Below are 26964 nucleotides of genomic sequence, written 5' to 3' on the forward strand. Positions count from 1 at the left end.
CCCACATCCTGTGTGAGTATGCGAATCACAAGCTGGTTATCTAATGGTACTGATGACCTCCTGCTCTGGCTGTTTAAATAAAGGCAGGCAGAGAGGGGTTGCTGTGGTTTCTGCTCTGCCTCGTGATAAGCCCAGGCCTGATGGTTAGCATGATGTGTGCCTGAGAAAGTCTGCTGAAATAACACCTCGGAGAGCAGAGAAACACCTCGTTGTTGTATTTCAACAGGGTTCTAGTGTAAAATGAGGTGAAGCTGCTTAGGCACGTTATCATGACTGGTGTAATTTATCTCTGTCTTTGTGCTGTATCTATCATATGAGAGAAGGGTTTACCTCCTGAGCATGTGCTCTGTGTGCTGAGGTTGCAGGAGATTTAGGGAAGCAATGTTCTTCATCTGCCTTCACATGCTGCCAGGCATATTGCCTTCCCATGCTGCCTGGCATAACGAGAGACCCTTTTTGGTGGAGGGCTGCAGACCCTGTCGCAGATTTAATGATGATAATTGAAACATTTTCTTCTTGTTTTAATAACACTCAGATAACAATAAAAATAGAAAACTTTGTCCTTATACCTCACAAAGGAAGCTTGTTCAAGATTAAGATGATAGTGTGATGGGTGCTGTGAATAATAACTTTTAAGATTACTTAGCTTTTAATCATGGAGTGAATTTGAGGTGTATTTTGGTAAACACCTTTGAAAATGAATATGCTGCTAAGCTCTGTATTAAAACACAAATTTTCTTACTCCTTTGACTTGTTGCAAGATTTAGCTGTCGTCTTTTTTTTTTTTTTTTTTGTTTTTTTGTACAGTGAATAAAAAATGATTTGACATAAATGCAGAACTGCAATAGAAAACAATCCTGAAGAAAACAGTGTTTGGCCTGACACATTCCTTTGTCTTCCTTTTAACATGAAATAAACAATCTGATTTTAATGAAAGAAGGGGAAATAATTGTCTTGTGTACATTTCATACATCATTGTGTTCAAATAGAATTTTATTTTTCTGGGCCTGTTATTCTTGTCAGTAGGAATTCAGTAATAATTATTCCTATGCTGTCTTTGCTCACAGCTCTCCCAACCTTTATAGAGTCTACATTTAGTACATGAAATTGAAGATTTAGAAAAAAATGAGGCAATTCTTGAATGTGAGGCACAAAAGTACTTTACATTTGATGAAGCACACAGCACAAAAGTACTTTAAAGTATATATGACAAAGCACACAGCTACAGTAATAGTATCAGGATGATGTAAAGACTTAAGTGGTTTCTCACACAGATTGCAGAGTCAGGGTTGCTGCTGTTACTCATTAATTATGTAAAATTCCAAGTGCAACACCTCATGGTTTAGTGACTGCAACCTGCCCAGCTTCTGACCTCAGCGAGGAAAGCCCAAAGTAGCCAGACTGAAATTCCATTTGAGAAACAGGTAACTTTGTTTATTTCTCAGATATACAGTTATCCTTAGCAAGAAGTATTTTTGTTTTCTCTGTTTGGAAGGGAAAGCAACCCACTCTATCACTGACAAAAAAAAATAAAAATCCCAAACCAGTGTCGTAGTATTGCTGCCAGATAGGCATTGAGGAGCACACAAATACTGCTTCTCTACAGTCACTTTGTTCTTGGAATTAGTTTCTTGATGTAGAAGTAGAGCATCTTGTGACACCTCATGAAGCTTCAGTGCCTATGTACAACTTGCACAAATTGGGTTTTGTGCCTCCTTGGCAGCAAGCTTATGGGAAGGGAGGGACATGGCTTTACAGCATCAGATTGAGCCAAGAGGGAGTCAGCTGGGAGTGCGATGAAAAGTCAGAGCCTTTCGTAATATCTATATTTATGCCAAATGTAAGAGAGGAACACTTAGAGGAAACCCGACTCTCGGCTGATATGTTTACAGTATGGATAGGTAGATCATGTGTGAAGGCAGAACAGGCGGAGGGAAAGGTGGGGCAGTGTCTTTTTTTTTTTTTTTTTTTTTTTTAAGCTTATTGAAATGAGAAGGGTGTAGTGGTTCATTGTTTTCTCCCAGCAATGTTAACGGTGTCTGGAGAGGATGAATCATCTTCTTGTCCCATCTGTCAGTCAGTCGAATACGAGAAGATAAGAGCCAGCGTGCAGTGCCTTTGATTCACGTGCGTTTGGAGCTGCAGGTGTGCATTTTGTCATCAGTCACTACGGTGTGTTAGGGAGACGCTGAGCATCAAAGTGGCTGTGTTCACTGGAAGCCTCACTTCTAAAGGGAAAACATACAGCTCACCATTTGGAGAGGAATTCTTGTCTCTCTAAATAGACACACAAAAAATGTGAGTTTTCAAATGTATGTTGTTTTGATTTTCGTGGTGTCTCTCCATTTTTATGTGAAAACAAATGTTAGGTCTTCTGTGATTTCAGAGTACTGTAATCTCAAAACCCGAAAGTCTGCATGTAAGTCATAATGATACTTGCCTGCATGGTTTCTTGATTGTTCCTTGTCTTTTTCTGCTGTTGTACTGATAAGATCCTTATTTTGGCCTGAAATTCTCTACCATTTGAAATCAAATTTCATTCTTCATTTTTTTCATTTTCCTGCTTAATGTTACATTTATGTTATGTTTCCTTGTGTTCTGGTTTCTCTCTGAGTATTTTAGCATTTAGGGCAAGTACGTCGTTCAGTTGCTGACTCATTCAGGTCAAGAGGTGAAGTCCACTGCTGCAGGCATGCTCCTAAAGGAGATATAGAGCACTTTAGGAGCAATGGTAATGGAAAGTGCTGGTCTTAAGAGCTTACACCATGTCTTCACTATATGCAGAATGAGGTTGCGTTGCATCTCTGTACTTAGCTATTCTTTCTATATCTTTCTCTCTCTCTCTCTTTTTTTTTTTTTTTCCTTGGGATTTATTTTATTGCAGTGGCAAAATACGTTGTCCCTGGAGCAGGGAAATGCTGAGGAACAAACACCCATGAGTATGCCCCTGAGCTTTTTCAGAGGGCTGGGAAAAATCGGTGCGTGCTTCTAGGTCTTGTATGCCATGCAGACCTTAAGGGTCCTTCTTTGGACCCCCATTCAGTATGGAGAGGAAAAAAATAGATGTTTTGTTGTTATTTTGTTTGTTTTTCTTCAGTAGGGTATCTGAAAGGGTGAAAAGTAAAGATGTATTGCCCCTTGGTAAAGACAGCACATAGCAAATTAAACGAACGTGTCGATAATAGTGAATGAAATTCAAATAGACAAATCAGTCCTAAATTCATAAGGCAACGATCCCTTTTTGGATCAGGCTCAAGGGATGCGATACTAGGATGCTCCTTCCATCATGGTGTTGTGAAGACAAATAGTGAGCATGTGGCTAACGCCGTCTGATCACAAACATTCAGGATTTGTGTTTGTACAAGGGAGTACAGATAACGGTGTGTGCTAAGTGATGCCAGGTGAGCATTTTTCTGTTCACTAAGGGAGGCAGAAAAGCCCCGTTGAAAAATTTTTTCTAAAATTATCTATTTTCTCATTCCTAATGGGGAACATGAGGCTGACAGTGTTTCAGAAAAAGAGGGTGGAGTGGGCTGAAGGAAGAAAGAAGGGAAAAACAAGAGAAGCGTAAGCTACGGGAAATAAATATATACGGTTTAGAAATTTCATTATGATTGCTCTTGCAGGCTGCTGTCTGTAATCAAGTTTGGACTGTCCTCAGGTGAAATTCCTGAAATTTACATGTGTTTAAAAAAAAAACAGAAACAATGCAATATCCTTCTTGTTGAAGAGAGAGGGAAAAGTGTAAGCAAAGCAGTCAGAAAAGATCAAGAAAAAGAACCAGGACAAAAAAAAAAAAAAAAACAAAAAACAAAAAACTGTCTGCTGTGCTTACTCCGTGGCAGCTTTGGGAAATAATTTGGTGTTCTTTCACAAAATATATTCTACTGCAGTATCATAGCCTTGTAGCCTTTCTCCAGTGTCATACTGTTTACATGAAATGTACTGATACTGAAATAGTTTTGATACCTTTGGTGGATGAGGTGTACCTAAACTACTGAGACACTGCACTAGCACGAGGGAGTGTTTTCTCGGGTGTTTAGAATTTGAACCGTCTCTTAGAGGGACACTATTCTAGGTCTAGTGTCCTCACTAAAGAGCATACAGCTGTCTATAAACATGAAAATTGTTGTAATGCCTACATAGGCCAGATTTCTAATATGCAAGGTATTGTGCAAGCATAATTTAAAATGCATGTATTGCTATTTACTGCCGGTGACTCTTCTGATCTGAATATTACTGTTTGCCACTGTAATTTTGTTTTTTGCCATTGACTAAGGACATATATAGAGAGAATCATTTGGTTTTCCTTCAGGACGTGTTCCTCAGAGAAATAGCACTGTGGAACTCAAAAGTGAAGTAAGGTTTGATCCAGCAAGGATTACACACTTCCATGGGGAATGAAAAGTTAAATTTATGTGAAATAATGACAAAACTTGTAAGAGATATAAAACATTTATTTCACAAAATTTAATGCTTGAATTAAGAGGGCTGGATTCCTAGGAAGCAATTTGCCCATGAGGTCAGTTACTTTTGTGTGGTTGCTTGCATCTGATTCTGACTGTGGCTACTGATGCAGTTAGCTACAGGTCACTCACCTGAGGCTGCAAGAGGTTTTCTTTCTTGGTACATGGGAGTCCCAGATGACCATGAGGGAATTCTGTGGAAGCAGTTTAGGTGTGCTCAGGGTCTGTCTATTTTTAAAAAGATGTTGAAGTGAAGGGCTTCTTTCTAAAGATGCACATCACCCTGAGAGCCTAGAAAGCACTCTCAACATTTCTAGCTAGCAGCTGGGCAATAGGTCGGCTTGCTTCTCAGGAATCTACATAACCTGGACTTGACACTGGTGAAAGAAAAGATTTGTGTGTCACTGCTGGGGAAGTTTGTCATTAAGAGTCTGCATCAGAGGGCTACCAAAATTAGACAGAACTTGGACATTTCTTAACAGTAATTATGCTGCTTTCTTTCGTCTAATAAGATCTGGATGTAGTAGTAAAATCCAGTTTTATTCAGACGAGAATATCAATTAATGTAGCAGAAAGTTTTAAGTAAATTCCTGAAATATTTTTATGTTCCATGCTGACTCTTCCCATACGTGAGTAAGACTGTGAGCATTCAGTAAACGTATCTAGCACTGTAGCTCTGCACCATTATTCACCAGCATCAGTGTGTGGTGAATACATGTTCCTAGACAAGGTACTAATTATGAGCTGATACTTGTAAATATGTAAGCGCTCACATACCTGTATTATTAGGTGTAGTTCTGTTGAGTCATACTGAAGTGCGTGGGAAGAGGTAAGATCGAACCCTTATTTTACATAACTAAATTGCTCTTCAAGGATAACATTTAACAATCCATTTGCAGCATCCTGTGACTTCCATTAGATAGTTTGTACATTTTAAAGCTAAATAACTATTAATGTTCAAAACAGGTGCACCAGGTGCATTGGCTTCTAGCCTCTTGTATTTCCTGAATTGTTATGATTCGTTAGCTGTCACTGTAAACAAGCTCGTGGGCTGGAATTTATTGTTTTTATTTAGATTACAGAAAGCTGATGTTCAGCGAGATATTACAGGAGATGTACACCCTTTAGAGTCTGACAATTACAAGTAGTGGACTTTTCTCAGGTTCCTTTCAGTGAGTAAGAAAATGGTACTTTGCAGTTAAACTAGCGTAACCTGCAAAAAAAAGATACCAATCTGTTTCTTGGTATGTTCAAAAAGTTTAGAGGAACATGTTTCTGCCTTTCAGGGGAAATTCTGAAGTGAGATTTAAACCTCTATGTAAGACAGTGTGTGTGTGTGGGGAGATAACCTTTTCAGAACCTTGTCCAAAGTACAAATATCTATTTAATTTCAACAGGAAGGCTAGAATTGGGTTAAAAAAGAAATTGTCTGATGATATATGTTTACAAAACCCTATCTGTAATCAATTTAATCAATTTTAATCAAACATACATGCATTTATATATATATATATATATATATATTATATTTTTTGTGAATATGTGATATGCAAGACCGAGTTTTCCCATCTCTTTCTGTATTTGTTCATCTTTTAATTTTACACTTAGATAGCAAAGAGAGGTTTCTGTCCTGAAGTGGTGTTTCCACTGTTTCTAGCTGGAATACACCTTTCTATCCTGAAGAAAGCAGAAAAGAAGGCTTGGCCTAGGCTTCCTGCAGGCCACCTGTTAGACTGAGTCCCTGAGTAAGGTGACTTGGTGGGAGAAGGCAGTTTATTTTATTTCCCCAGGCAAGATCCCTGTGCTGTTTTGGGGAATCACTTGAAGCAGCCTGGGTAGCTGGAATGATTTCGGCAGCAGGCAGTGACTGGGTTATGCTAGGGTTTTGGCAGCAAAGCTGCTTCAGCTGGCTCCTGGCAGGGGGAGCGGTGTGGAGGCTGTTGGGCAGCTCTGCTTGTAGAGCTTGCAGTGCCTGCCTGGGCAGCTGGTGCTGTGGTCTGGTTGTTGCAGGTCTTCCCCGTGTCCCCTCTCATTTTGTGACTTAAGGTCATATGCAGAATCGTTCGTCTCACAGGAATTACAAAACTTGCTGAATTTCACTAGGAAGGTTGAGGACATGTGCTGTTGTGGTCATAAGCTTGATCTCATGCTCAGGCCTATTTTGGAAGCTTATTGTTAGATCTGATTCACATCTGATTCAATGGAGGTTGCTGCATTTCTACGGCAGTTGTATTTTCTCATTGTTTTGGAGCTTCATGACTGTTCTTGTGGCTGTTTATCAGTGCTAAGGCACGTATGGACTCATCTGCAAACAAGGATGTAGCTGGGTTGACTGACATTTGTTAATAACTGCCAGGAGCTGCTGCTTCGCTGTATGCAGAGCTGCTTCGTCTGGCAACCTGAATGTTACGAAAATTACTAAAAAAGAAAATCCTCTTCCATCTCAGATTTTTTGAATAGTTGGCTGCAAGTTCCTACAAAGATGGTACAGTGAAGTCCCATTGAAGTCAGTGACTCAACTCATCTCATAAAAATCAGCACACATACAAACGGTGGCTTTCTCAGAACAGCAGCAATCACAAAATAGGTAGTCTTAACAACAGCTTGTACTTTCATCCTGAAGTGAAAATGACCCATGGTCTCAGTTTTTAATCAAGTACGACAGACTTCTGCTCGCATGTAAAGTGAAAAATCGGGTCTTTCTTTTTGCTGCTGGGAGTGATTTTAATGCTTCCAGGCTTGCGTATGCTGGTACTGTGCTCTGATCATCGCAGATCTGCATGTTGTCCTCTCTAATTTCATGTTGCTACTTTCCCATCAGATACATACAGAACAGTTTGCATTATAGGCTTCCACTTCCAATTGGCATCAAAATTTTTGAAAGCCTTTATTTCCCAAAGGACCACTTACAGATTTCTCCATTTCTGTTACTCTTAAGATATTTTTGTGCCTTTGTCTGGGAAGTATCTTCATTTCTACACAGGAATTTGTATCTTACTGGTTTGCTGGTTTTTCATTGTGCTTACTTTGTGCAGACACTTGGGAAGAAAACTGGCCTTATCATTTGCTACAGCTAGCTTGTGGCAGCGTGGAACTTGTTGCTGATTTTCTTTCCACTCACCAGCAAAGGATTTAAAATGTTTATCTGGCTTAGTTTCACACCATGGTGCACAATATGGTTTGTCCATAGCTGGTATCTTTCTCCACTATGGCAGTGCAGGAGTGGGGCCCCACTGTGCTGGGTGTTTCATGGGCACAGGACAGTTATTCCTAGAGATTTAATCCACAGAAACAAGTGAGAGAAAGGTGAGGCAGGACGGCAAGCAAAGTTCTAGTTCGCAAGTATTACATCAGCTCCATTGCCTGTTTACTTAAAAGTATGTGCATTGCAGAGCGTTTGATATTATTATCATTATTACTGTTTCTATAAATGACTTGGAACATCATGCCGGTACGTTCCTGGATAGATGTTTCCTCTGGTTTTGTATTCCACTTGGTATTTTCCTTAGGTCGCAAAGTAGGCGATGAGAGATGAGCTGCCTTTCACAGGGAAAAGAAGAAAGGCTGCTCTGAGGTAGTTCAGCTCGGAAATCAAGGTTGTAAGTGCATTTTGGGGGGATTTTTTATTGCAAATTTTCATAATGTCACAATAATTTAAACTGGTTGTGCTGATTTCACGGTTTCAAAAGCTGTATTTCAATCTTTTATGCAACACATACATCTTTTTAAAAAAAAAAAAAAAAACTATTGGCAATAAACTCTATCTTGAGTACACTTAATGAGTTTGGATGGTTTTTAATTTTTCCTCTGTGAGACCTCAGAAGTGGATTTAGTGGGGAATGATTTGATCACATAGTGACATGTGTCATTTTGAGTGTTGAGTGGCTGGAATTTGGTGGATAATTGAATAAGCACTGGAGACCCTTGCTAATTTGAAGTGTATTATCTGTGTCTGGGGAGAAATCTGTCAGTCCGTCTGAAATTGCAGTAGCAATGCAGGACAGAGTGGCTTTCGATAAAATGCACATTTGTGATGGAAAGTCAGAAGTAATCAAAGTCTCTATCTGTTGGAGATAGGTATCCCTTGGTATGCAGGTCAGTCCATGTATCTGAGCTTATAACCGTGTCTTTATTTTCGAGTATAACTAGGTAATAGCCTGTTATTTTACTTCACATGTTTTCTGTCATAGCAAAGGTCTGTTGTGCTTCTTTCCCAAGCTTTTGCAGAAGATATTGTTAATGAAGTAACAGCCTTCTGATACTGTTTGAGCATTGCGCAAAGATTTCTGATGCCAAGGTTTTGTAGTATGTAGCATTATATTTGTTGCAGAGTAGCAAATATTACTGTTCGTCAGAAATTCAACATTATGAGCAAAAGTCCAGTTCATAATACTGAGAAGAGAAAGTCTCTTTGAAACTTCTTTTAGAAGTAGTTTTAAGTTTCGGGGCTTTAAATGTTACCTTGCACCGTCTTTAGGTACTAAAACTTAAAGACAAACCATGTCTGTGTAAGATACTATACAGACACAGGCTTCTAAGAGACGAAATATGTAGTGTAACCACAAATGCAAGCTAAAAGCTGAAATTTCAGTGTTGTGGTTTAACCTACATAAGCTCTGCTAAAGCTGAGATACACCACAGTAAGCCAGAAAATACAAAGAAAAGGTTGGCATTCCATTCCTATGTGCTTGCCATGAAAGCCTGTGCTTTAAAGAACATATCCATTCTCACCTCTACAGCAAATTGTTAGCAGTTTGGTGTGGTGCTTGGCTTTTTTCAGTAATTGCTGTTTATGTAATGGCAAATGTGAATTCTAAAGAACTTACTTGATGCCTTATAAAAATCTGCAGCTACAAATCAGCTGCTACATATTGTGCAATTGGGATTGTAAATATGATATCAAAAGATAGGGCTTCTGCCTAAATACTGACCTAGTCTTGGCTTATGTACAAATCAAATGCTTTATTTTCCCTCCTCTTCCTTTTTTAAGAAGGAAAATTTACTGTGGACTGTAAAAATGTTCATTCTATGAGAGCTGTTTTGCTGTACTGTCCAAGGAAGAATTAATTTGTATTTCAATATAAATGTATTGGTTTCAAAATTTCTGTTTTGTTTTTGTCTTTTCAGAATTTGAAGTTCTGGTGGTAGATCATGGGGAACCATGTGGGGAAACGAGAACATAGTGCTGACAAGTCAACCAAGGTAAGAGCAGAAAATTGAAGAGGCAAGATCATTTCAGAAATCTGTGTTATATAATAATTTATATTTACTACCTTAACATGTTTACCAGATCACTTTCACCATTGCTATTTTTGTAGTTGTCATTTTAAAATGAAATCATTTCTTTAAGAGGGTCCTATGAGATGTAGCCAGACTAGGATTTTGCTGTGTTGGATGAAGTTTTCATGTGTCAGATGCATAGCTGACAAAATGCTTCTCAGTCATGTTTGAAATGAATGAAATAAGCCTTAGGAGCAGGAAATTGCAGACATTTTTAAAGAGCCAATGAGCTGACTAATGTTTTACTTATTGACAGCTTTCCATTTTGGCAGTCATTGGCTTTATCGTTAAGAAAGGAACTGTATGGAAACAAGTAAAATAAGAGGATTCCAAAGGCAACAATTGTCAGTCTCAGTAGATACAACTTTAAAAATCTCCTTGGTAGAAAGAGGAGAATCATCAAAATATTAACTAAAAGTTAGTATATATTTTCTAGGCCACTGTTGACACTTTGTATTTCATGTATTATGTGATATTCTGTTTGCCTTGTGATAATATCTTGTTTATTTGTGTGTCTGCATTGTACAGAAAGAGTGTATTCACACGTATCTTAAAATAAAGCATATATAAAAAGTTGTTTTTTCTTACTAGCTTTTGCTAACTTCCCTCTACCCATCCCCACCCAAAAAGAACAGTTTACAGTCCAATCCCACAGTGTATAAACTTATTGCCCTTTGCATCAGACAGATGATGTAAACAGATAGTTCTGTGCTCTGGCTGGAGGAATGCAGGTATTTTGCATTGCAGTGGCACAGATAAGCAGCTATCCCTAAAAGGTTTATGCAGACTAGAATTCATATAGCTACTAGTTCTTTGACTTCTTCTTTAGGGAAGTACATGAGGACGTTGGAGGGAACAGAAAACAGCAGGAAGAGAGAACTGGAAACATGCTTTTGTTTTCTATTCAGTGTTTTACAAAATGGTTTCGGTTTTAGTGAAAACAATAGCGTGAGTCCCAAGCTGTGTTTGGCACTTTAAGATTTTTGGTTACATTTCTAGAAAATTGCCTTGTGTGGATCCAGCAAAGTCATGTGTACCTAACAGATGTATTTAGTCAAATATTTTGACTCTTTCTGACCAAGCATGGGAGATCCTGCAGGTGTGATATGGCAGGTACACAGAGCTTATTAGACTGTTGTGCACCATGTGTCCTGTGCTTAGGTTTTTCTTTGGGCACAAAATCTGGTTAGAAGAACTCTTCATAACTTCTCTCCCACTTTGGGATTATGTGTCTTATACATCTGAGTGGCAGGTCAGTGAGTTGTCTGGCACATGGGGCCTTAGAAAGAAGAAGATTCTTCAAGCTCTAGCAGCCTATGCCATGGGCACAAGTCCTTCAGGAATGAGCAAGAGTCAGGTGTCCATGAGTCTTGCACTGAGTATGTAAAACAGGTCTAGAAGGAAAAAGACAGCTGAGCTCTTTTAAATTCATTTTTCCTTATCATTCAATGAATGTTGAATTCTGCAATGAAAATAACATTTATTGATATAAAATATTTCGAAGGGGGAACTTACTTCTGTAGCAATATCTTCTGTCCCTCTCTCATCCTTTCAGAGTGCAAAAGTAAAGCAAAACCCCAAACTTTAAAACAGCCAATGCTGATCAAGATCTCCCTTTACTCAAGAAAGACAGCAGTAGTGTCACAAGAAATGATAAGGCCACAGATCTAAAATCAGGAAAGATACGGTTAAGGTGCTCCCGTGTATTCTATGTAACCGGTCAATCTTGATTCAGTTCTTGTAGGCAATAGTAAAGTTCTGTACCATATGTACCATACTTGTTTTTAGTTTTCAAGCTGAAGTTGCTCTTTTGTCTTTGTTCAATATAGCTGTAAATTAGAACTGTTTTCCCACCAGTATTGTGGTGCTGCAGGCTTGCAGAGACTGCTGTGAAAATGCTGAATGACCTCTCCTTGCTCTTAGCAGTAGAACTGCAATGCAGAAGGCTATCAGCTCATTCTAAAATTAATTACTTGTAACTTCAGGTTGTTTGTAATGTTTCAATTCCCCAAAATATAGTACCAAAGAAGATGATCATCTTAGGCAGCTTGTTTTGTACACATAACAGTCAGATTTTCTGCACAGACACCATACTGGCTCCTGAACAGATAGTCCAGTTCTCCAGGTAGCTACATCATGAATATTGACGTGTTAGTGAAGATACTGTAAACAAACTGTAATTCTTGGTTGTACAGAAAATGCCCTGTAGTACAGCAATTACTGTGTGTATTTTTCATTTGTTCTTCTTCCTCTTTTTTTTTTTTTTTTTTTTTTTTTTTTTGAGTTGACATCATGCTTTGTTTTACTTTCAGTAAATTTGGATATTTGATGGCAAATTAGAAATAGCCAGAAACCAATTATTTCATCAAATTCCTGTTACGAGACCAAGATGCTTTCAAATTTGCAGATTTGTGAAAGGCAAGATGGCTTCCCATGCTGTGATGCTTCTTTCAAAATGTTATCTTCTTGATTTATAAAAATGCCAGGCTATAATGATGCTTTCATGAATAATGAGGAGAAATTTGAAATTAATTGAATGTTTTGAAAAGTGGTCTATTTGACTTAGGTAATGAGAAAAATACTTACAAAGCCCTCACCTTTCTCTACTATTTAATGAACACAGCAATTTCTCCTATTTCTCTTTTACTTTGGATGGTTTTAGGCTACTGAGTCTACTGAATCCTGCAGTAAATGTACAACTATGGATTTTGTTTAACTTTGTTCTTGGTGGTAATACTTGGGTTTAAACTTACTTAAATGTATCTGGGAAAAACAGAAAGGAAAATAATGTCCTGTTCTTCATGTCACAAATTTTGTTACCTTCTCTGAGAACTGAATGTAGAATTAAAAGAGTGGGTGAACAAAGTTTTGTTGATCTTTTTTCTGAGTTCTAGTTGATCTATGTTAATTCGGCACAGCTGCAAAGAGCCATGGGCTTTTTTTTTTTTTTTTTTTTTCTTTCTGATGTCAGAAGGTGTGTTCAAGTGTTTCATTAGAACAGTTCCTTGCCGCTGTCTGTTCTGGCTGTCTCCCTTGGAGAATTCTGTTCAGCATATATATGCATCCCTAAATCACTGAACCTTCTTGATACCTGTCAAAACTGGCTCTTACCTTCTGTGTTGATTGTTCAGGCCCATGGGGTTGGGAAGAAGTCTTTCGGTCACTGCCTCAGCTATTCTAGAACTACCAAATTCAGCAAGACCACAGAGCCTGGTTTTCCTGTACCTCAGGTCATATCATATGGTGGGGTGCTGGAAAGCAAGCTTGTGACTTGTATGAAAGATAAAAACCCACTGCCCTGCCATGTAAAGAGATTACTCAAGAAACATAAGAAGGCCTGAAACATGTTGGATCATTTGCCTATTTCATGTCCTTGCTGTACTTCGGGTATGCTGTCAACAAACACCAAAGAACCAAAATCAATTGCTACCTCTGATATCCAACTCTGAGGAACTTTGAGAACTGTAAATTTGCCACAGTATATTGATTTTCACAGTCAGAAATTCAAAACAGATGTAGTGATGATAAAGTACTCAATCTACAGTTTAATGTTTTGCTTGAACTACAAAGGCACCTGTTAGTAATGACCAAGTCTTGGTGTATAGTAAATTTATGAAAAATCTTACCTTTGATTACCATCTTACATGGATTCTGTAATGTGTTTTGCAGTGGTTCATTTGATAATTGTAAGAAACAAAGTTGTTCTTTGTGTTTAAAGTGAACTCAACACATTTAAAGTAAAATTGCTCCGGTAAGCATGCATCAATCAACAAGTCAGATGGTTTCTACACTGATTCTGAAGAGAATTCTGTTTTTTCTTCTCCTTGTATGGCTGATGTTCAGAGATCTCGCACCCTGTGCAGCCTTTACTCCTGATAACATTGACAGAAAGTTTTCTGGCTCTCCCTGATGAGAGAGGTGTGAAATTCTGAAGCTGGCTGGCTCAGTGTAGTACTTGTTTAGTTTACCTCGTAGACACTGAGCAATCTGCAAGCAGAAGAGTTTCACACTGATCTCCTTTGATGCCCTACCTCAGACTGTTGAGACTGCTTGTCTCTAAACCATGTGCATGTTTGTTGTTCTTTTCTTTTACACCAGGTGCTTCCTCTTAGTATGCATGGTAAAGTACCAAGAAAGGGGGGAGGGGGGAGGGAACACAAAACGTGGAGTAATTTGATTAGTTATATTAATTGCATTGAAGTCTTATTTTTGTAAGATAAAGCTTTATTAATCAATACGTCAAGTTTAAGAGATACTTGATATACAGGTTATGTAGGTTATGAGGTCTGGGATATGCTTTTTTTTCAATGACATATGGTATTGTAGTTTAATATGTTTAAATACACTATTCTTGTTACCATGTGTAAAAAGAGTGAAGCCCTTTCACTTTTTTCCCTAGCAAAGGTGTATAGTGCTCTTTTTATTTTCCTTTAATATTTTTTGTTTGTTTTTCTGAGCGTGAAACCTCTACCATAAAAAAAAGAATCCAGGGACTCGTGATGTGTCCAATATATCAAATATATTTGATATATTGATTAAAATATTCCCTCTCAAGCTCATTACTCCATCTCAATAGCTTTCTGAAGGTAGAGGGAAAATAAAGAGAAAAACTTTAAAATGTTGACAGAATCAAAGTTCTCTGTGAGAGATGTGGTGAACACTTTCACCAGCCAGTTTTACAGGTTACACATAGAAATTCTCTCAAACTGCTACGTCTGGTCAAGCCGGGGTCTGGTACAAGGGAAGGAAGTTTTCAAAAGAGGCAATCCCATTCCAGGGAGTGAAGGGCAGTTCTGTAAAGCTAAGCAAAACCAGTTCAATTTGATAGGCATCTGTTTTCTTCAAATTCTGCCATTGACCTAGATTTGGCCTTGAGCAAATCCCTTTGTGCTGGCTGTATTCTCCTGTTACATTTCTTAACCTTCCTACTGTCTAACTAGATTGCTTGCTGGGACAGATGCAGTGTCATTCTGTATTAATAGGAGGACTTTGAGACTTTGAGTGGAGCCTTCAGGCACTAATGTGCTTCAGACAGTGAGATGATATCATAGCGATACAGAAAGGACAGTGCTGTTTGAAGCCCCTGAGAATGCCAAGTATGTGGTAACTATGACATCTTTCATCAAAAATTAACCTTTAGACCATCATTCAGCATTGTACTGAAGCCTGTTCAATGTTTAAGTAGGCAAGTAGCTCTGCTATGGAAGGACTGATTTATGTGTCCAAATTTAAGTCATGTGTTTAAATACTTGGCTGTTCATTAAACTTTTCAGGCAATGGGTTGAATAAGGTCTATTAATGTTACAATATTTTTTTAAGTCTAAAATATCTGAAGCTTATCATAAGTATGTGTGGAAGAAAAACCGTCAGTGGTGTAGAAGTCATTCTTTTATGATTCCTAATTCCCCTTTTTCCTGTTTATCTGAATGCTACTGAAGGTAGCAATGCTTATGAACAGAGCAACTGGCAGAAGAGTTACAGGTGGGAGGCAAGACTGAGAAGGGTAAGCAGCAAGTTATGGTCAGGGCCATGGCACCTGAGTATTTAAGGCTTTTGCCTGAATTGTGTAATACTGGACATTTTTCATTAGACCTTCATTTTAATGAAAAAGCAAGTAAATACATAAGTAAATGTTAAATGAAATGTCACAAGAATGTTTTTCTGTTGTTCATGAGTGCTAAGTACCAACGTTTCTTTGTTTAGGTCTTGAGCTGGTTGAGTCTGCATGGGTGTAAAAGGAAGAGGTGCAGTCACTGTGGTTTTGGCTGGGGAGGAGGAAGGGTCTTAGGCTTTCTTCTCCCACCCTCAGCCTGCAGAACTGACTAGCAGAAGAGGGAAGTGCGTGCTGTAATTTTTGAGGTCTTGTGCATCAGATGCCATGTTGCTGTGGTAGTTTCCTATAGTTTCTTTCACATCTGCTGCTTGTTAGCTCTGATACAGAGCTAGACAAATGTCCTGTCAGTTGAGTTTAATGATAGAACCACTAAAATTAGCAAGGAATTGGAAGGAAAAGGGTATAATTCACTGCCCGTTCTTTTTGAACTCCCTGTGAACTGGGCTGCTTGCTGAACAGGCTTCTCTTAGGGTCAGCCCATACTGAAGCCCAAGAACACTGTGTTCAATGCTCTAGCGACTTCACACCAGAAAAATGAAGGTGAAGATGTTATTTTTAGTCTGGAGGAAGCAATAAGCGATACAGAGATCCTGAAGGGAGCGATATCTTCCTTCTTTCTCAAAGAACCTCTTTGTGCTTCTACTATTATGGCGGTTTGTAGATCAACATGCTATCATGTGGCAATACGCTTTATCAGCTGCTCTGAAACTGGATGAGATAGGTCAAAAAAAAACAACCTAGAATTTCCAATAGTTATATTTGTTAATTATATATATATATGTGTGTGTGTGTGTGTATATATATATATATACATATATATATAATCTTGTGCAATATGTAATATATTACCTTAGAAGACAGTTAAATCTGTAAAATCAGCATGGGTGAAGTGCTTTCACCCTATTAGAACTTGGCCTATGAGGCCAAACCCCAGCAGAATCTCCAATATCCAGGACAATGACTGGCAAATCTTTCTCATGACACTTGTCAAAGTATTAAGCCCTGGTAAAAGTGTGTTCAATAGTATTAAGCCCTGGTAAAAGTGTGTTCAATAGTTCAGTAGTGTCCTCATCTTCTTCCCCTAATGCTAGTTCTGTTGCCTCAGATGCTTCTGGGCACCAGCTGGGAGTATTGCATGCCAGAGCAATGGTTTATATGACTTCTCCATCTCATACTTACTTATATTTCTGATAAAGTAATTGACAGTGAAACTGGGTCAATGAAACTTGTTGGTAGACATGGTTTTACGCCATGCAACAGTACAAAGCCAAAACCTGAGCGTTGATACAGTCTGATGCTAAGCATCCTGCCACAAGAAAAGAGGAATTGCACATAGCTAAGGTGAGGGGAATCTTACTTTAATTTGTAAATTCATCAAAAATGAAATGGATATCAGAAGAAAAAAGATGAGGGACTTCCTTCCAAAGTGTCACTTTAACAATAACTTCTCTTTTTACTTCAGAAGCTGAAGATGAATGATAAACAGCTCTTTCTAACGTAATTGCAGTTTTTTGTACACCAAATAAACGTAATTTGTCTGCGGCTGCAGTTCAAAAAGTATTTTTCCACCTTGAGCTAAGATGTCATGGGATATTTTTCCTTTTTACTTATCTTTCTCATGCCCTCAGCTTTCATGACAGAAATACTTGCAGAACATTTGCTAGAGGAAAAAATTTGCTGGAGGAAAAAAGTCTTTTGCAAAAGGAAATTGAAAAACTTTTAAGCAGAGTAATATGACTTTGTTCTTGATTGCTGAGATAAGGCTCATTTGAAAAACAATCTGATCTTTCAGTGCAGCATCCCGTGGATGTGGCCATTACAATATAAGAATTTGCATAGAGCTGAGAGCCACAAGTTAAATACCGTTTACATTGGATAATTAGGGGGACTTCTGCACATCTCTTATAATCAGGAAGAGACAATGATGGAAACTGTGGGTGGTATTTTTTTATTATTTTTTTCCCCGTACAGTGCCACAGGATGACGTTCAGGTTGGTGTACCTGGACTTAGCTTTAACTGAAATATGGCAGTTGTAACAGCGCTGAATTTAGGGAGGTATGGAGGAACTCAGCTTGCTCATGACCTCCATACAGCTCAAAAGATGCAGATGCCAGAAATTGTAGCCAGAAATTGATGATACCAGAAATTGTAGCAAGGCTATCATCAATGAGATCTATCCTTAAACAAGTCACTACTGATCAAAACAACAAAAAAGTCACTGTTTGGGGGGCCTCAGTTATTCCCATTCTGTGTAAGAGCTTCAGGACTAGATTCACTGTCTGGTAGCGCTGAGGTTTTCACATGACTCATGGAAATCCCAATATGCTGGAAACGTCTTGGTTAAAAGGCACTGGTTGAGACTGTTACGTTGAAATCTGAGTGATTTATGGTTTTGTGGTCATAACTGACTTACTAAATGTCTAGCACATTTTCCTAGTCTTTCACAGTCCCCCCTTCTTTCCTCCCTTTACCTTCTCGGTCCCCCTACTCCTTGCACGCAGGTTTTTTTGTCACGCTATATTCTGCTAGTATTTCTATCTCTAATGCAGTCTAAACTCAGTGCCATGTTTTGATGTTTGGAGGCTTCAGAAACAGCATTTAATGATTAACAGCACAGTTTCATGCTTGGAAACAGTGATGAGACAGCCAGCTGCCAGGCAGTCTTATCATGGAGGTGGGAACACTGTAGAAGAGATAAAATTTGCACTGCTATAACACACATCTACTTGAAAAATAGTTCTCTTCTAGCCAGATCTCTCTCTTTGTGTTGACAGAAGACGTTCAGCAACTATTCCTATCACCGTACCTTGCTTCTCAAGCAATCCAGTAGTGCCATTGCCATTGTTTGAAAGAGTTGAAAATCAAAGTTCTTCTGTTGTTTTTTTTATACCCAACTATCATTATATATACATATTATACATATATATAAATGTAACATGTATGTGTGTGTGTGTGTGTGTGTATATATATATATATATATATATATATACATGTTACATTTGTACCTGTTAAAAATTTGTTTTCTACAGAAAACAGAGAATAGCTATTGAATTCTTTTTGGGGAAGCATGGATTCAATTGTGAGGGGGAAACTTGCAAAAACTTTAAATCCCTCTTTAATTACTTATGTGCATGTGTATATACATGTATATAAATGTACACACACATATACACATATATAAAAAAAGATCAAGCATATATTGAACTACCTATAAAAATGTGAGTGTATATTCAAATGTGTATTCAATATATATACCCCTGACTGGCTGCACATGTGTTCACTATGTGAGTTTTAAGAAGTGAGGCCAGCAGCCTTCCTCCCCAGGGCAGCTTGCTGTCCATTCTGATCTTCCCCATGAACTACAGGCTAAATCTCTTCTTAATGTTGAGCCAGAGCTTTCTACTGTAGAAATTTACCTTATGGTGCACAGTGAGAAAGCCTTGAATAATTGCTTCCTTTTTTTTTTTTTTTTTTTTTTATCCTGTGTCTGAAATCCCATTTGTTTTTATGAGACTTGGCAGATGCAGGTTGGTAAATGTGGGACTCTGAATCAGCATCTCACGTTAGTGACTGTAACAAATGAGGAATGCTTATACCTCATAAAATATATATTAAAGACAGTTCAATACTTGCCAATGCCATCTGTTTGTTAAATATTTAATAATATATTTAACATGTTAAGTATATAGTAATAGAATATATAAAAATCTCCTGGTGTTCTGTGGAAGGCTTCAGAGCTCACAATAGGTGAGACCCGCTGCGTAAAGTAACAGTTGTTCTATCTCGGGTCCCCTGCTACACAGAAAACTCAATATGTTTAGGAGGATTGATGTTATTTCTGGAGCTCGATCACATGAGATGTGATTCTAGGTCAAAAGCTGTACGTAATGAAGACTAAAACTAAGTTGTTTTTCTTTTTGTTTTGTTTTGTTTTTCTGATGAAAGAAATAATTTGCAATATGCTGTGGGATATTTGCTGGTAGGAAGAGGCTTTCTCCTGTGATACAGTGCAAACCTACAGTTTCTTTCAGAAGCAAATCTGTGTTCAGAGAAAACTTATGTTAATATATTTTAGTTGAGATTGATCTGAACCACAGTAATCCATTATGTTCAGATGTGACAAATTAAGTTATGGTGATTTGTAGGTGCGGAGAATGTGGGCTTGCAACATCTAGCTTTCAGTTTCTTGCAGGTTCATTTACCTGATAAATTACTTTCAGTGTTGATTGTTGATAAATTACTTTCAGTGTTGATTCAGTCTACAACTTCCTTGTAAGGGGGTGTCGAGAGGCAGGAGACCTTTTCTCCATTAACACCAGTGACAGGACCCGCGGGAACGGGGTTAAGCTGAGGCAGGGGAAATTTAGGCTTGACGTCAGGAGGGGGTTCTTCACAGAGAGGGTGGTTGCACACTGGAACAGGCTCCCCAGGGAAGTGGTCACTGTACCGAGCCTGTCTGAATTTAAGAAGAAATTGGACTGTGCACTTAGTCACATGGTCTGAACTTTTGGGTAGACCTGTGCGGTGTCAAGAGTTGGACTTGATGATCCTTAAGGGTCCCTTCCAACTCAGGATATTCTATGATTCTATGATTTTTGTTTTCCTCTTACATTCAATATTTCAAGAAAATTTAATTCTTAATAGTTTCTGCTGCTGTGTACAAGGGATCAGAGACCCTCTGAATGTGGAACCCATGAGAGAGATGGCTCCACCACGAGCAGGGCTTGGCCTCAATCCCACCTCATGGGCCACGGGTATCAGCAGGAGGCAAGTTGTTCTGGTTTTGCTCTGATCATCTTGCTTTAACCAATTACGCTACAAGCAGTGGGCTGGTGGAGCAGGTGCAGAGCTGCTTTCCTCCATGCAGAGAGCCAGATGGCCAGCTAATTGTCCCCGTTCCCAACTAAGTCTTGGCCAAGTCTCCTGTGCAGAGCTCAATTAGGCTGGTGTGCTGCCAAGGTGGGTCTTGGGGCTTTAAGAAAATGAGGACTCCAGGGACGGCTTTGGGCAGCTGGAGTTCTCTTGGACAGTCTTCAGTGGGGTTAATTTCAAACCTTAATTTCAAACCTATTTTTGTTTACTTGGTTGGTTGTTTTTTAGTGGTGGTGTTTTCTGTTTTTTGGGTTTGTTTGTCTTGAAAGCAAAAATGATTGACGCCTAACAGGACTCAAGACTTCGTGATCTGAGCTAAGACATCTTGCTTGTTACAAGACTTAGCGTCAAGGTATGGTTGCAGCAGAGAAAAAAAAAATATCTAAGTAGCAGCCCATATTTTGAAGCATTGATTTTCTGGGATTTTGCAATGAGAACTTGTACCTGTTGAGTTACCTGTTAAGGCAGAAGAGTTGAAGGGGGAGCTTGGGAGGGTTGGGGGGGGGGAGGGGTGCTGTTTGGATTGGCTCAGCTTTCTAGAATCCTTTTGGGGGAATCTGGAAAAAAAAAAAAAAAAAAAAAAGACTTTTATTCATAGTACAAAATGGGAAGATATGCTGGACGTTTTGTAATGGGTTGTAAACTTGCTAAAAGATTCAAATGAAATATGTTTGCATATCCATATGCTTATACTTAATGTAATAACTACAGATATAATTTGTGTAACCTCTTTATATACTTGTTTGTGAAATGCTATGTGTAACTCCATCAGTTGTTTTTATGTCAAGACATTTCACTTTTGTTAGACTAAATCATTGTGGGAGATAAAACCGTTGGGTGTCAGAGAAAAGCATTAGATGAAGTGGAGTACTGTTGATAGATCATTTTGCAACAGTAGGGAATTGAATAAAAAAGATTCCCAGGCATTTTCAAAGGGCTGCCTGTTCTGTTCGTTGCTGGAAAAGCTGTCTTTTGGTCCCAAAAGATTCTGAAGTCCCACATTGATAGTTACTCAGTCCCACATTTATATTTACTCAGACAGTTTGAGTACGCTGTCATTGAGTTATTGAGTTCACAAGTAGCATATATATATATATATGTGGAAGGATCAAATATACAAGTTAATACAATACAGCTATTTAGACTTTTATACTTAGAGATGATGTATTCTTGTTTTTTTTTTTTTTTTTTTTTTTTTTAAATCGATCATGCTCCACTTGTTTTATTCAGCCCTATATTTACTTTTTTTTTTTTTTTTTTTTTTTCCTTCAATGTTTTGACTGTGGGTTTGCCCTCACCAATTATACCTGGTGATTACATAGCCAGTAGATTATACTACCTCTAGGGATCAAGGTGAAGAGCTTTGTGTGTTCACTGTTTTGCTTGTGTCTGAAGCTTGCACTGAACAGCAGATGAGCAATACCAGAAAAATCTGTCTGAGGTCTAACTTCAAAGAAGTTGTCTCTGCCCCTTTTTTAGGATGCAACACCAGAAAGAGAATGGCAATGGAAATACCTCTCTGGTCATGCACAGTTAAATTCCCTGCCTCAAGAAGCAGTTGAATGTAGCTGGTGCGCGTTTGATGTACAGTGCCCTGCATGGCTCCCTGGGTTCTGGCTCACCGGTAGAATTGAGGCATAAATTCCAGCCTTCACAACACATATGCAGCCATGTAAAATTCTATTTATGTGCTGAGGGTTACTAAGTAACAGTTGCTGAGGGAAATGCAGTCTTTTAAATTCATGACGTCTGTGCACTTAAAACTGCCAGCCAAGTAGTGCATTAACATAGATTTTGCACATTAATGTAATGTGATTTGCCGTGGGCTATGTGCAAGCAAAATCTTTGGGAAAAAAAAAAACAACAGCAGTTTTGTCTGAAGAGCTGGAGTCTCTCTGCAGCTGGGTCTTATGAACAAGAGGTGAAACCCAATTTTTCCCCCTTCTACCTCTTCCTCTGCTTGACACATGATTAATATGGACCCCGATATTATATATATTATGATATATGCATATATATATTATATGCATATTTATATCTTTACCTGTAGATATAGATTATACCTATATCTATGTTTTGCATTTACATCTTTCTCCAAGGGTAGGAGGGGTGAGCAGAAAACAAACTAAAAGCTCAATGTGACTCAGCCGTAGGCAGGGTGCTGGTAATACAAGGAGAAGTTTGCCCTGAGCTGCGTCGCCTCTAGTAACCGTGTTTACCTCTAATTTTGCACAGACATTATCAGAGGATTTGTTTTTTCTAAGGAAGGTTACCTCGAAAAGGTCATCTGTCTAGGCTGAGACGGAGCATATCTACTGAAGGAGATTCTACTGAAGTGAGCAATCTTTCCTTTAAACCAAACCAATCTTACAGCAGTGGCTTGAGCCGAAGATCTTCAAATATTGATGAAAATGAGCTGTTGCATTGTCATTAATTCTTACAGTTTTTAACTTATTTCTCCATTATAAAGCCACTTTTTGTCCTTGTGTATGTGCATGTGAATTTTGCAGTGGGAAAGTAATACGAGCTTACTAGGCTGTACGATTTGCTGATTGTAGACTGTAGAATTTCATTTCAGGGAGGTTCTTGTGTTAATTATACTGTTAGGTCAATGTACACAGGAGGTGTGCAAAAGTATAGACAAGTAGCTACTACCACAATCCTTTTATGAAAGCAGCATAAGTATATGTAAGTCATAGCCATTAGCTTTCATAGATTTTTGTAATTTGTTTTAGCTGAATCCAAGGATGTTATTTGTTAATCGCCGAGTATTGCATCACAGTTGGGGTGTGATAGACAGGTTATTTACCTGGGCCAACATTTGTTGCTCTCATGTGAATAGTACAATAACTTTTAAACCTTGCAAAATATACTTTATCTGTTCAGTCATGGCAATTGATTTTTATTTTTTTTTTTCTTGCTATGGATTATTTACCAAAACAAATAAATGAAAAGCCCACAAACAAACAAGTACCCTCACATCATCATTGCTTTAAAAGCTGGGTACATTGATTTTTGTTCCAAGCATTGTAATTCTCTTGACATTTTTTGACAGGGTATAATTCTTAAGTACTGCCTGCATTTTTGCCAGTCTTTGAGACAGCATAGTATCTCAGCTTTTTTGTAGTCTCTTGTACAGTCCACCCATCTTTTTTTCTGAGGCTAGAAGCTTTTTCCTCTGGGGAGAAATTAGTCCTGAGTTTTTCGTTGCTCAATCAGGCTGATGTTTTTCTGCAACTCTTGTGACCAGTTGTGACTGTTCAAGTGGTTTTAAACTGATGTATTAGCCACAGCTTTTCCCTTGGGAGGCTGTTGTTTCTAGCGACGATATTGGCTCCAAGCAAAATGTCTTTAAAGTCTATAGAAGGAGCAAAGCAGAACAAAGGAAAAAAAAATCTCAGCATAACTCTTAAGTACACATTTGTTCTTCTAACCCCCTTTCTTTTCACTACATAGGGATTTACAGGGAGCTTTTCTCTCAAATGATCACGTTTAGGAGAACTGGGGTTAAATCTTCATGTTAATAGTCCCTTTCTTTGCTTCATGCTTCAGGAGCTATCTTCACTTCCAAACATTTGTAATACAATCATTTACACTCATTTAACAGAAGTGGATGCAAAAAATAAACAAAACCTTTTCTGCACAGCTATTTTCTGGCCAGTTGGCCTCTACTGGTGAATGGGGTTGTCCCACTTCAAATGCAGGGCTTTGCATATGCCTTTACTAAACTTCATGAGGTTCTTGCCAGTCCGTTTCTGTAGCCTGTCGAGGTTCTTCTGGACAGCAGCTCTGCCTTTCCATGTAGTGAGCAGCTCAACAGTCTTTACTAAAGTCACTGTGTGATACTGGCTACAGTGCTGATCCCTGAGGGATGCAGCTGCTATCTGACTGCCAGTTGGACTTGGTGCCCTTGATTGCAGACATCTGAGTCTGGTGGTGCAACCAATTGTCTGCTTTTTGTATTCCACCTACCCAAACCTTATCTTCCCCTGTTGGCTGAGGAGAGCAGCAGACTGTGGGAGTTGGTGTCAAAGCCTGTGCTAAAAGCAGGGCACACACCACTGGTGGTTTTCCCCTCCTTCACAAAAGCAGTCATTTCACCACAGGCGACTCTCAGGTTGGTCAGACACTGGGTACGTGTGGCATATCCAAGCAGTCTGTTCCCACCCACCTTCTTCACCCATGGAAACAGCTACCCTTAAAGCTGTTCGGTCATCTACTTTTAACAAAAAGATAAAAATAGCTAAGCATCTGAAATTCAATTTATTAAGTATGGCTCTCACTTTACCCATGTGTTACTGCCTTTTCACTTCTCATGCAGGTGTTTCTATTGAGAACAGAATGTACCCTATCTTTAACAGTCTCTTATACCCCAATAAAGTACCATACTTTGGGATACATGGTAAAACAAAACAAAATGGTGGAGATGAGTTGCTCACTCATGTATAGTCCTCTTTCTTTCAAGACGAATCACAGAATCACAGAATGTCTAGGTTGGAAGAGACCTCAAGATCATCGAGTCCAACCTCTGACCTAACACTAACAGTCCCCACTAAACCATATCCCTAAGCTCTACATCTAAACGTCTTTTAAAGACTTCCAGGGATGGTGACTCCACCACTTCCCTGGGCAGCATGTTCTAATGTCTAACAACCCTTTTGGTAAAGAAGTTCTTCCTAAGATCCAACCTAAAACTCCCCTGGAGAAACTTAAGCGCATTCCCCCTCATCCTGTCACTAAGCACGTGGGAGAACAGACCAAACCCCACCTCACTACAGAGGCATAAAGCACACATTCTAGTTGGGTGATGATCCTTGTTTGCTTGAAATCTTCCTGCTAGAATGATGGGCACTGGTTACAACTTCATAAAAGATCTGAAAATTAGGCACTAAATTAAAAGCAAACAAAAAAAAAAGTGGAAGTTGAGGGGGAGAAGAACAAGTTCTCCTGCCTGAAGGATGAGTAGAGATGCTGAAGAAGTAATACTTAGGTAAAGCACAACAAGCAAAGGAGGAAACTCTCATTTTTAACATATAGCTCTTGAATTTCAGCATGGCATAGGTATGTCTTTGTTCCCATCTCCCCCCACCTTGATACTTTTGTTCTCCTGAAGGTACAAAGAGTTTTTATTGGAACCTCATTAATGAATCAGCCTCTGGTAAACTGAATCATCTTTTTAAACACCAGTTTCTATTTGCTTTTTGGTTCACTAAGTGAAAAAGTGGCTGCTCATAGGTGTGGCCACATTACTGGTATTACCATTTCTCCTGTATACGTGAACAAGAGCCTTTTATTGTCATCACTTCTGGGACTACTTCACTGGTAGTACAGAAGGTGGATTTTTATTTTTACAGTCAATTGGAAATTGCTGTTGCCTAGTCTTTCCCAGGTTTGGTGTCTTGTTTCACTTTACATTTGGAAAATGAAATTACAACTTGAAATAAATTAAAAAGTAAATAAACACTGCCCCTTTGAGCTGTCTATTAAAAAAAAAAAAAAAAAAAAAGGCATTTAAAAAATAAACCCAAACCAAAATTAAAACAAATATGCTTATAAAGGATAGGGTTATGCACAGTACAGATGGAGTATTGCTTATTTGGTAATGCTTATCTGTTCATACTTTTCATAAGGTATGAAAACAGCCTTATGAAACATTTATATTAAGGAGCATGTATCTTACCATATTGGACATCTGAAGACACTTTTTTGAAAAATGCATTTTGATCTTAGGGTGTTTTTGGTGTGCTTAAATGGAAGCAATCATATATGCAGGCAAGCCTCCCCGATTTCCACGTGAGTAATAGTGTGTATTTGCTGATGAATCAGGTGTCACCTGGGTCTGAAGAAGTACTAAGTGAGAAATTTGGGTGAGTCATTTCCTTAGGCTCTCAAGGTTTGTCTTACCACTGGCTCATTGTGGTACGTAGAAATAAGTTGACTCAAGGCGACTGTTTCTGAGAGCTAGCAATGCATTGAATTCTTGATCTATAGGAAAAAATGCAACATTTTACCTGTACTCATTGCATAACAAATCATAAAGTCACAGTAGAAACTAGCCCCATAACTTCACTGAAGTTTGGATAAACACAAATAAGATTGCATATGTGAGTAATTCACATCAGCATGTGATAGTCTGGGCTACATTAGGGTGTAGGTGGGCTGCAGAGGAGGGCTCCAATATCTGAAGGTGATGATGGAACTGATACAACCAATTGCTTGGTGGCCTGGTAGCCAGAACTCTGAGAGTTCAAGCTCTGACTGATACCCTGTACGATGTCTGGAAGCCCCAATAAGATCAGGTGCTCAGATCAGGTTTAAAATATGAATTCATTAAAGTGTATTTATCTCACAACTGCATAAGCATTCCTGTACTCTTGCTGCTGAATGAAACTGCATCCTAATGTCTTGTAGCTTGCTTCATGCCTTGAGGGATCCCTATATACCAACTGTGTAGCAAGGAGTGAAATTAGCCTGTGCCATTCATTAACCTTTGCTCTTATGTTTTCTTTTTCTTGCTGTTGCTAGACCAGGGTCAGTGCAATCTGAATGCCAGCTTAAACGTTTACACACTGATTGAACAGTTGCCTGAAAATAAACAATTAAAATGTCATCTCTCTGGGCACCTTTGGCTATACAAAAGTTTATGTGTTTTTTTTTTTTTCCAAAGTAAGTTTTGCCTCTAGGACCTTGTTATTCAATTCTGAGATGTGAAAGTTCAGTTACTGGACACG

The 26964-nt window shown here is 38.6% G+C and overlaps 1 protein-coding gene across 5 annotated transcripts in view; it reads left to right on the forward strand.

Annotated features, from left to right (window-relative positions):
- Nucleotides 1-26964, forward strand: part of MBP (myelin basic protein) — a 114355-nt gene that overhangs the window by 15165 nt on the left and 72226 nt on the right. For 4 of the 5 annotated variants that reach the window (XM_084507771.1, XM_084507774.1, XM_084507772.1 and 1 more), the window contains exon 2: nucleotides 9594-9668. In XM_084507771.1, coding sequence (XP_084363897.1) covers nucleotides 9618-9668 — 51 coding nt within the window. In that variant the 5' untranslated portion in view covers nucleotides 9594-9617. Of the gene's footprint in view, nucleotides 1-2143; nucleotides 2299-9593; nucleotides 9669-26964 lie in introns of those variants that run through there. The other variant, XM_084507773.1, reaches the window with a different exon arrangement.

This window comes from Aythya ferina (genome assembly GCF_964211825.1).
Source record: "Aythya ferina genome assembly, chromosome: 2".
In the NCBI taxonomy this organism is placed as follows: Eukaryota; Metazoa; Chordata; class Aves; order Anseriformes; family Anatidae; genus Aythya; species Aythya ferina.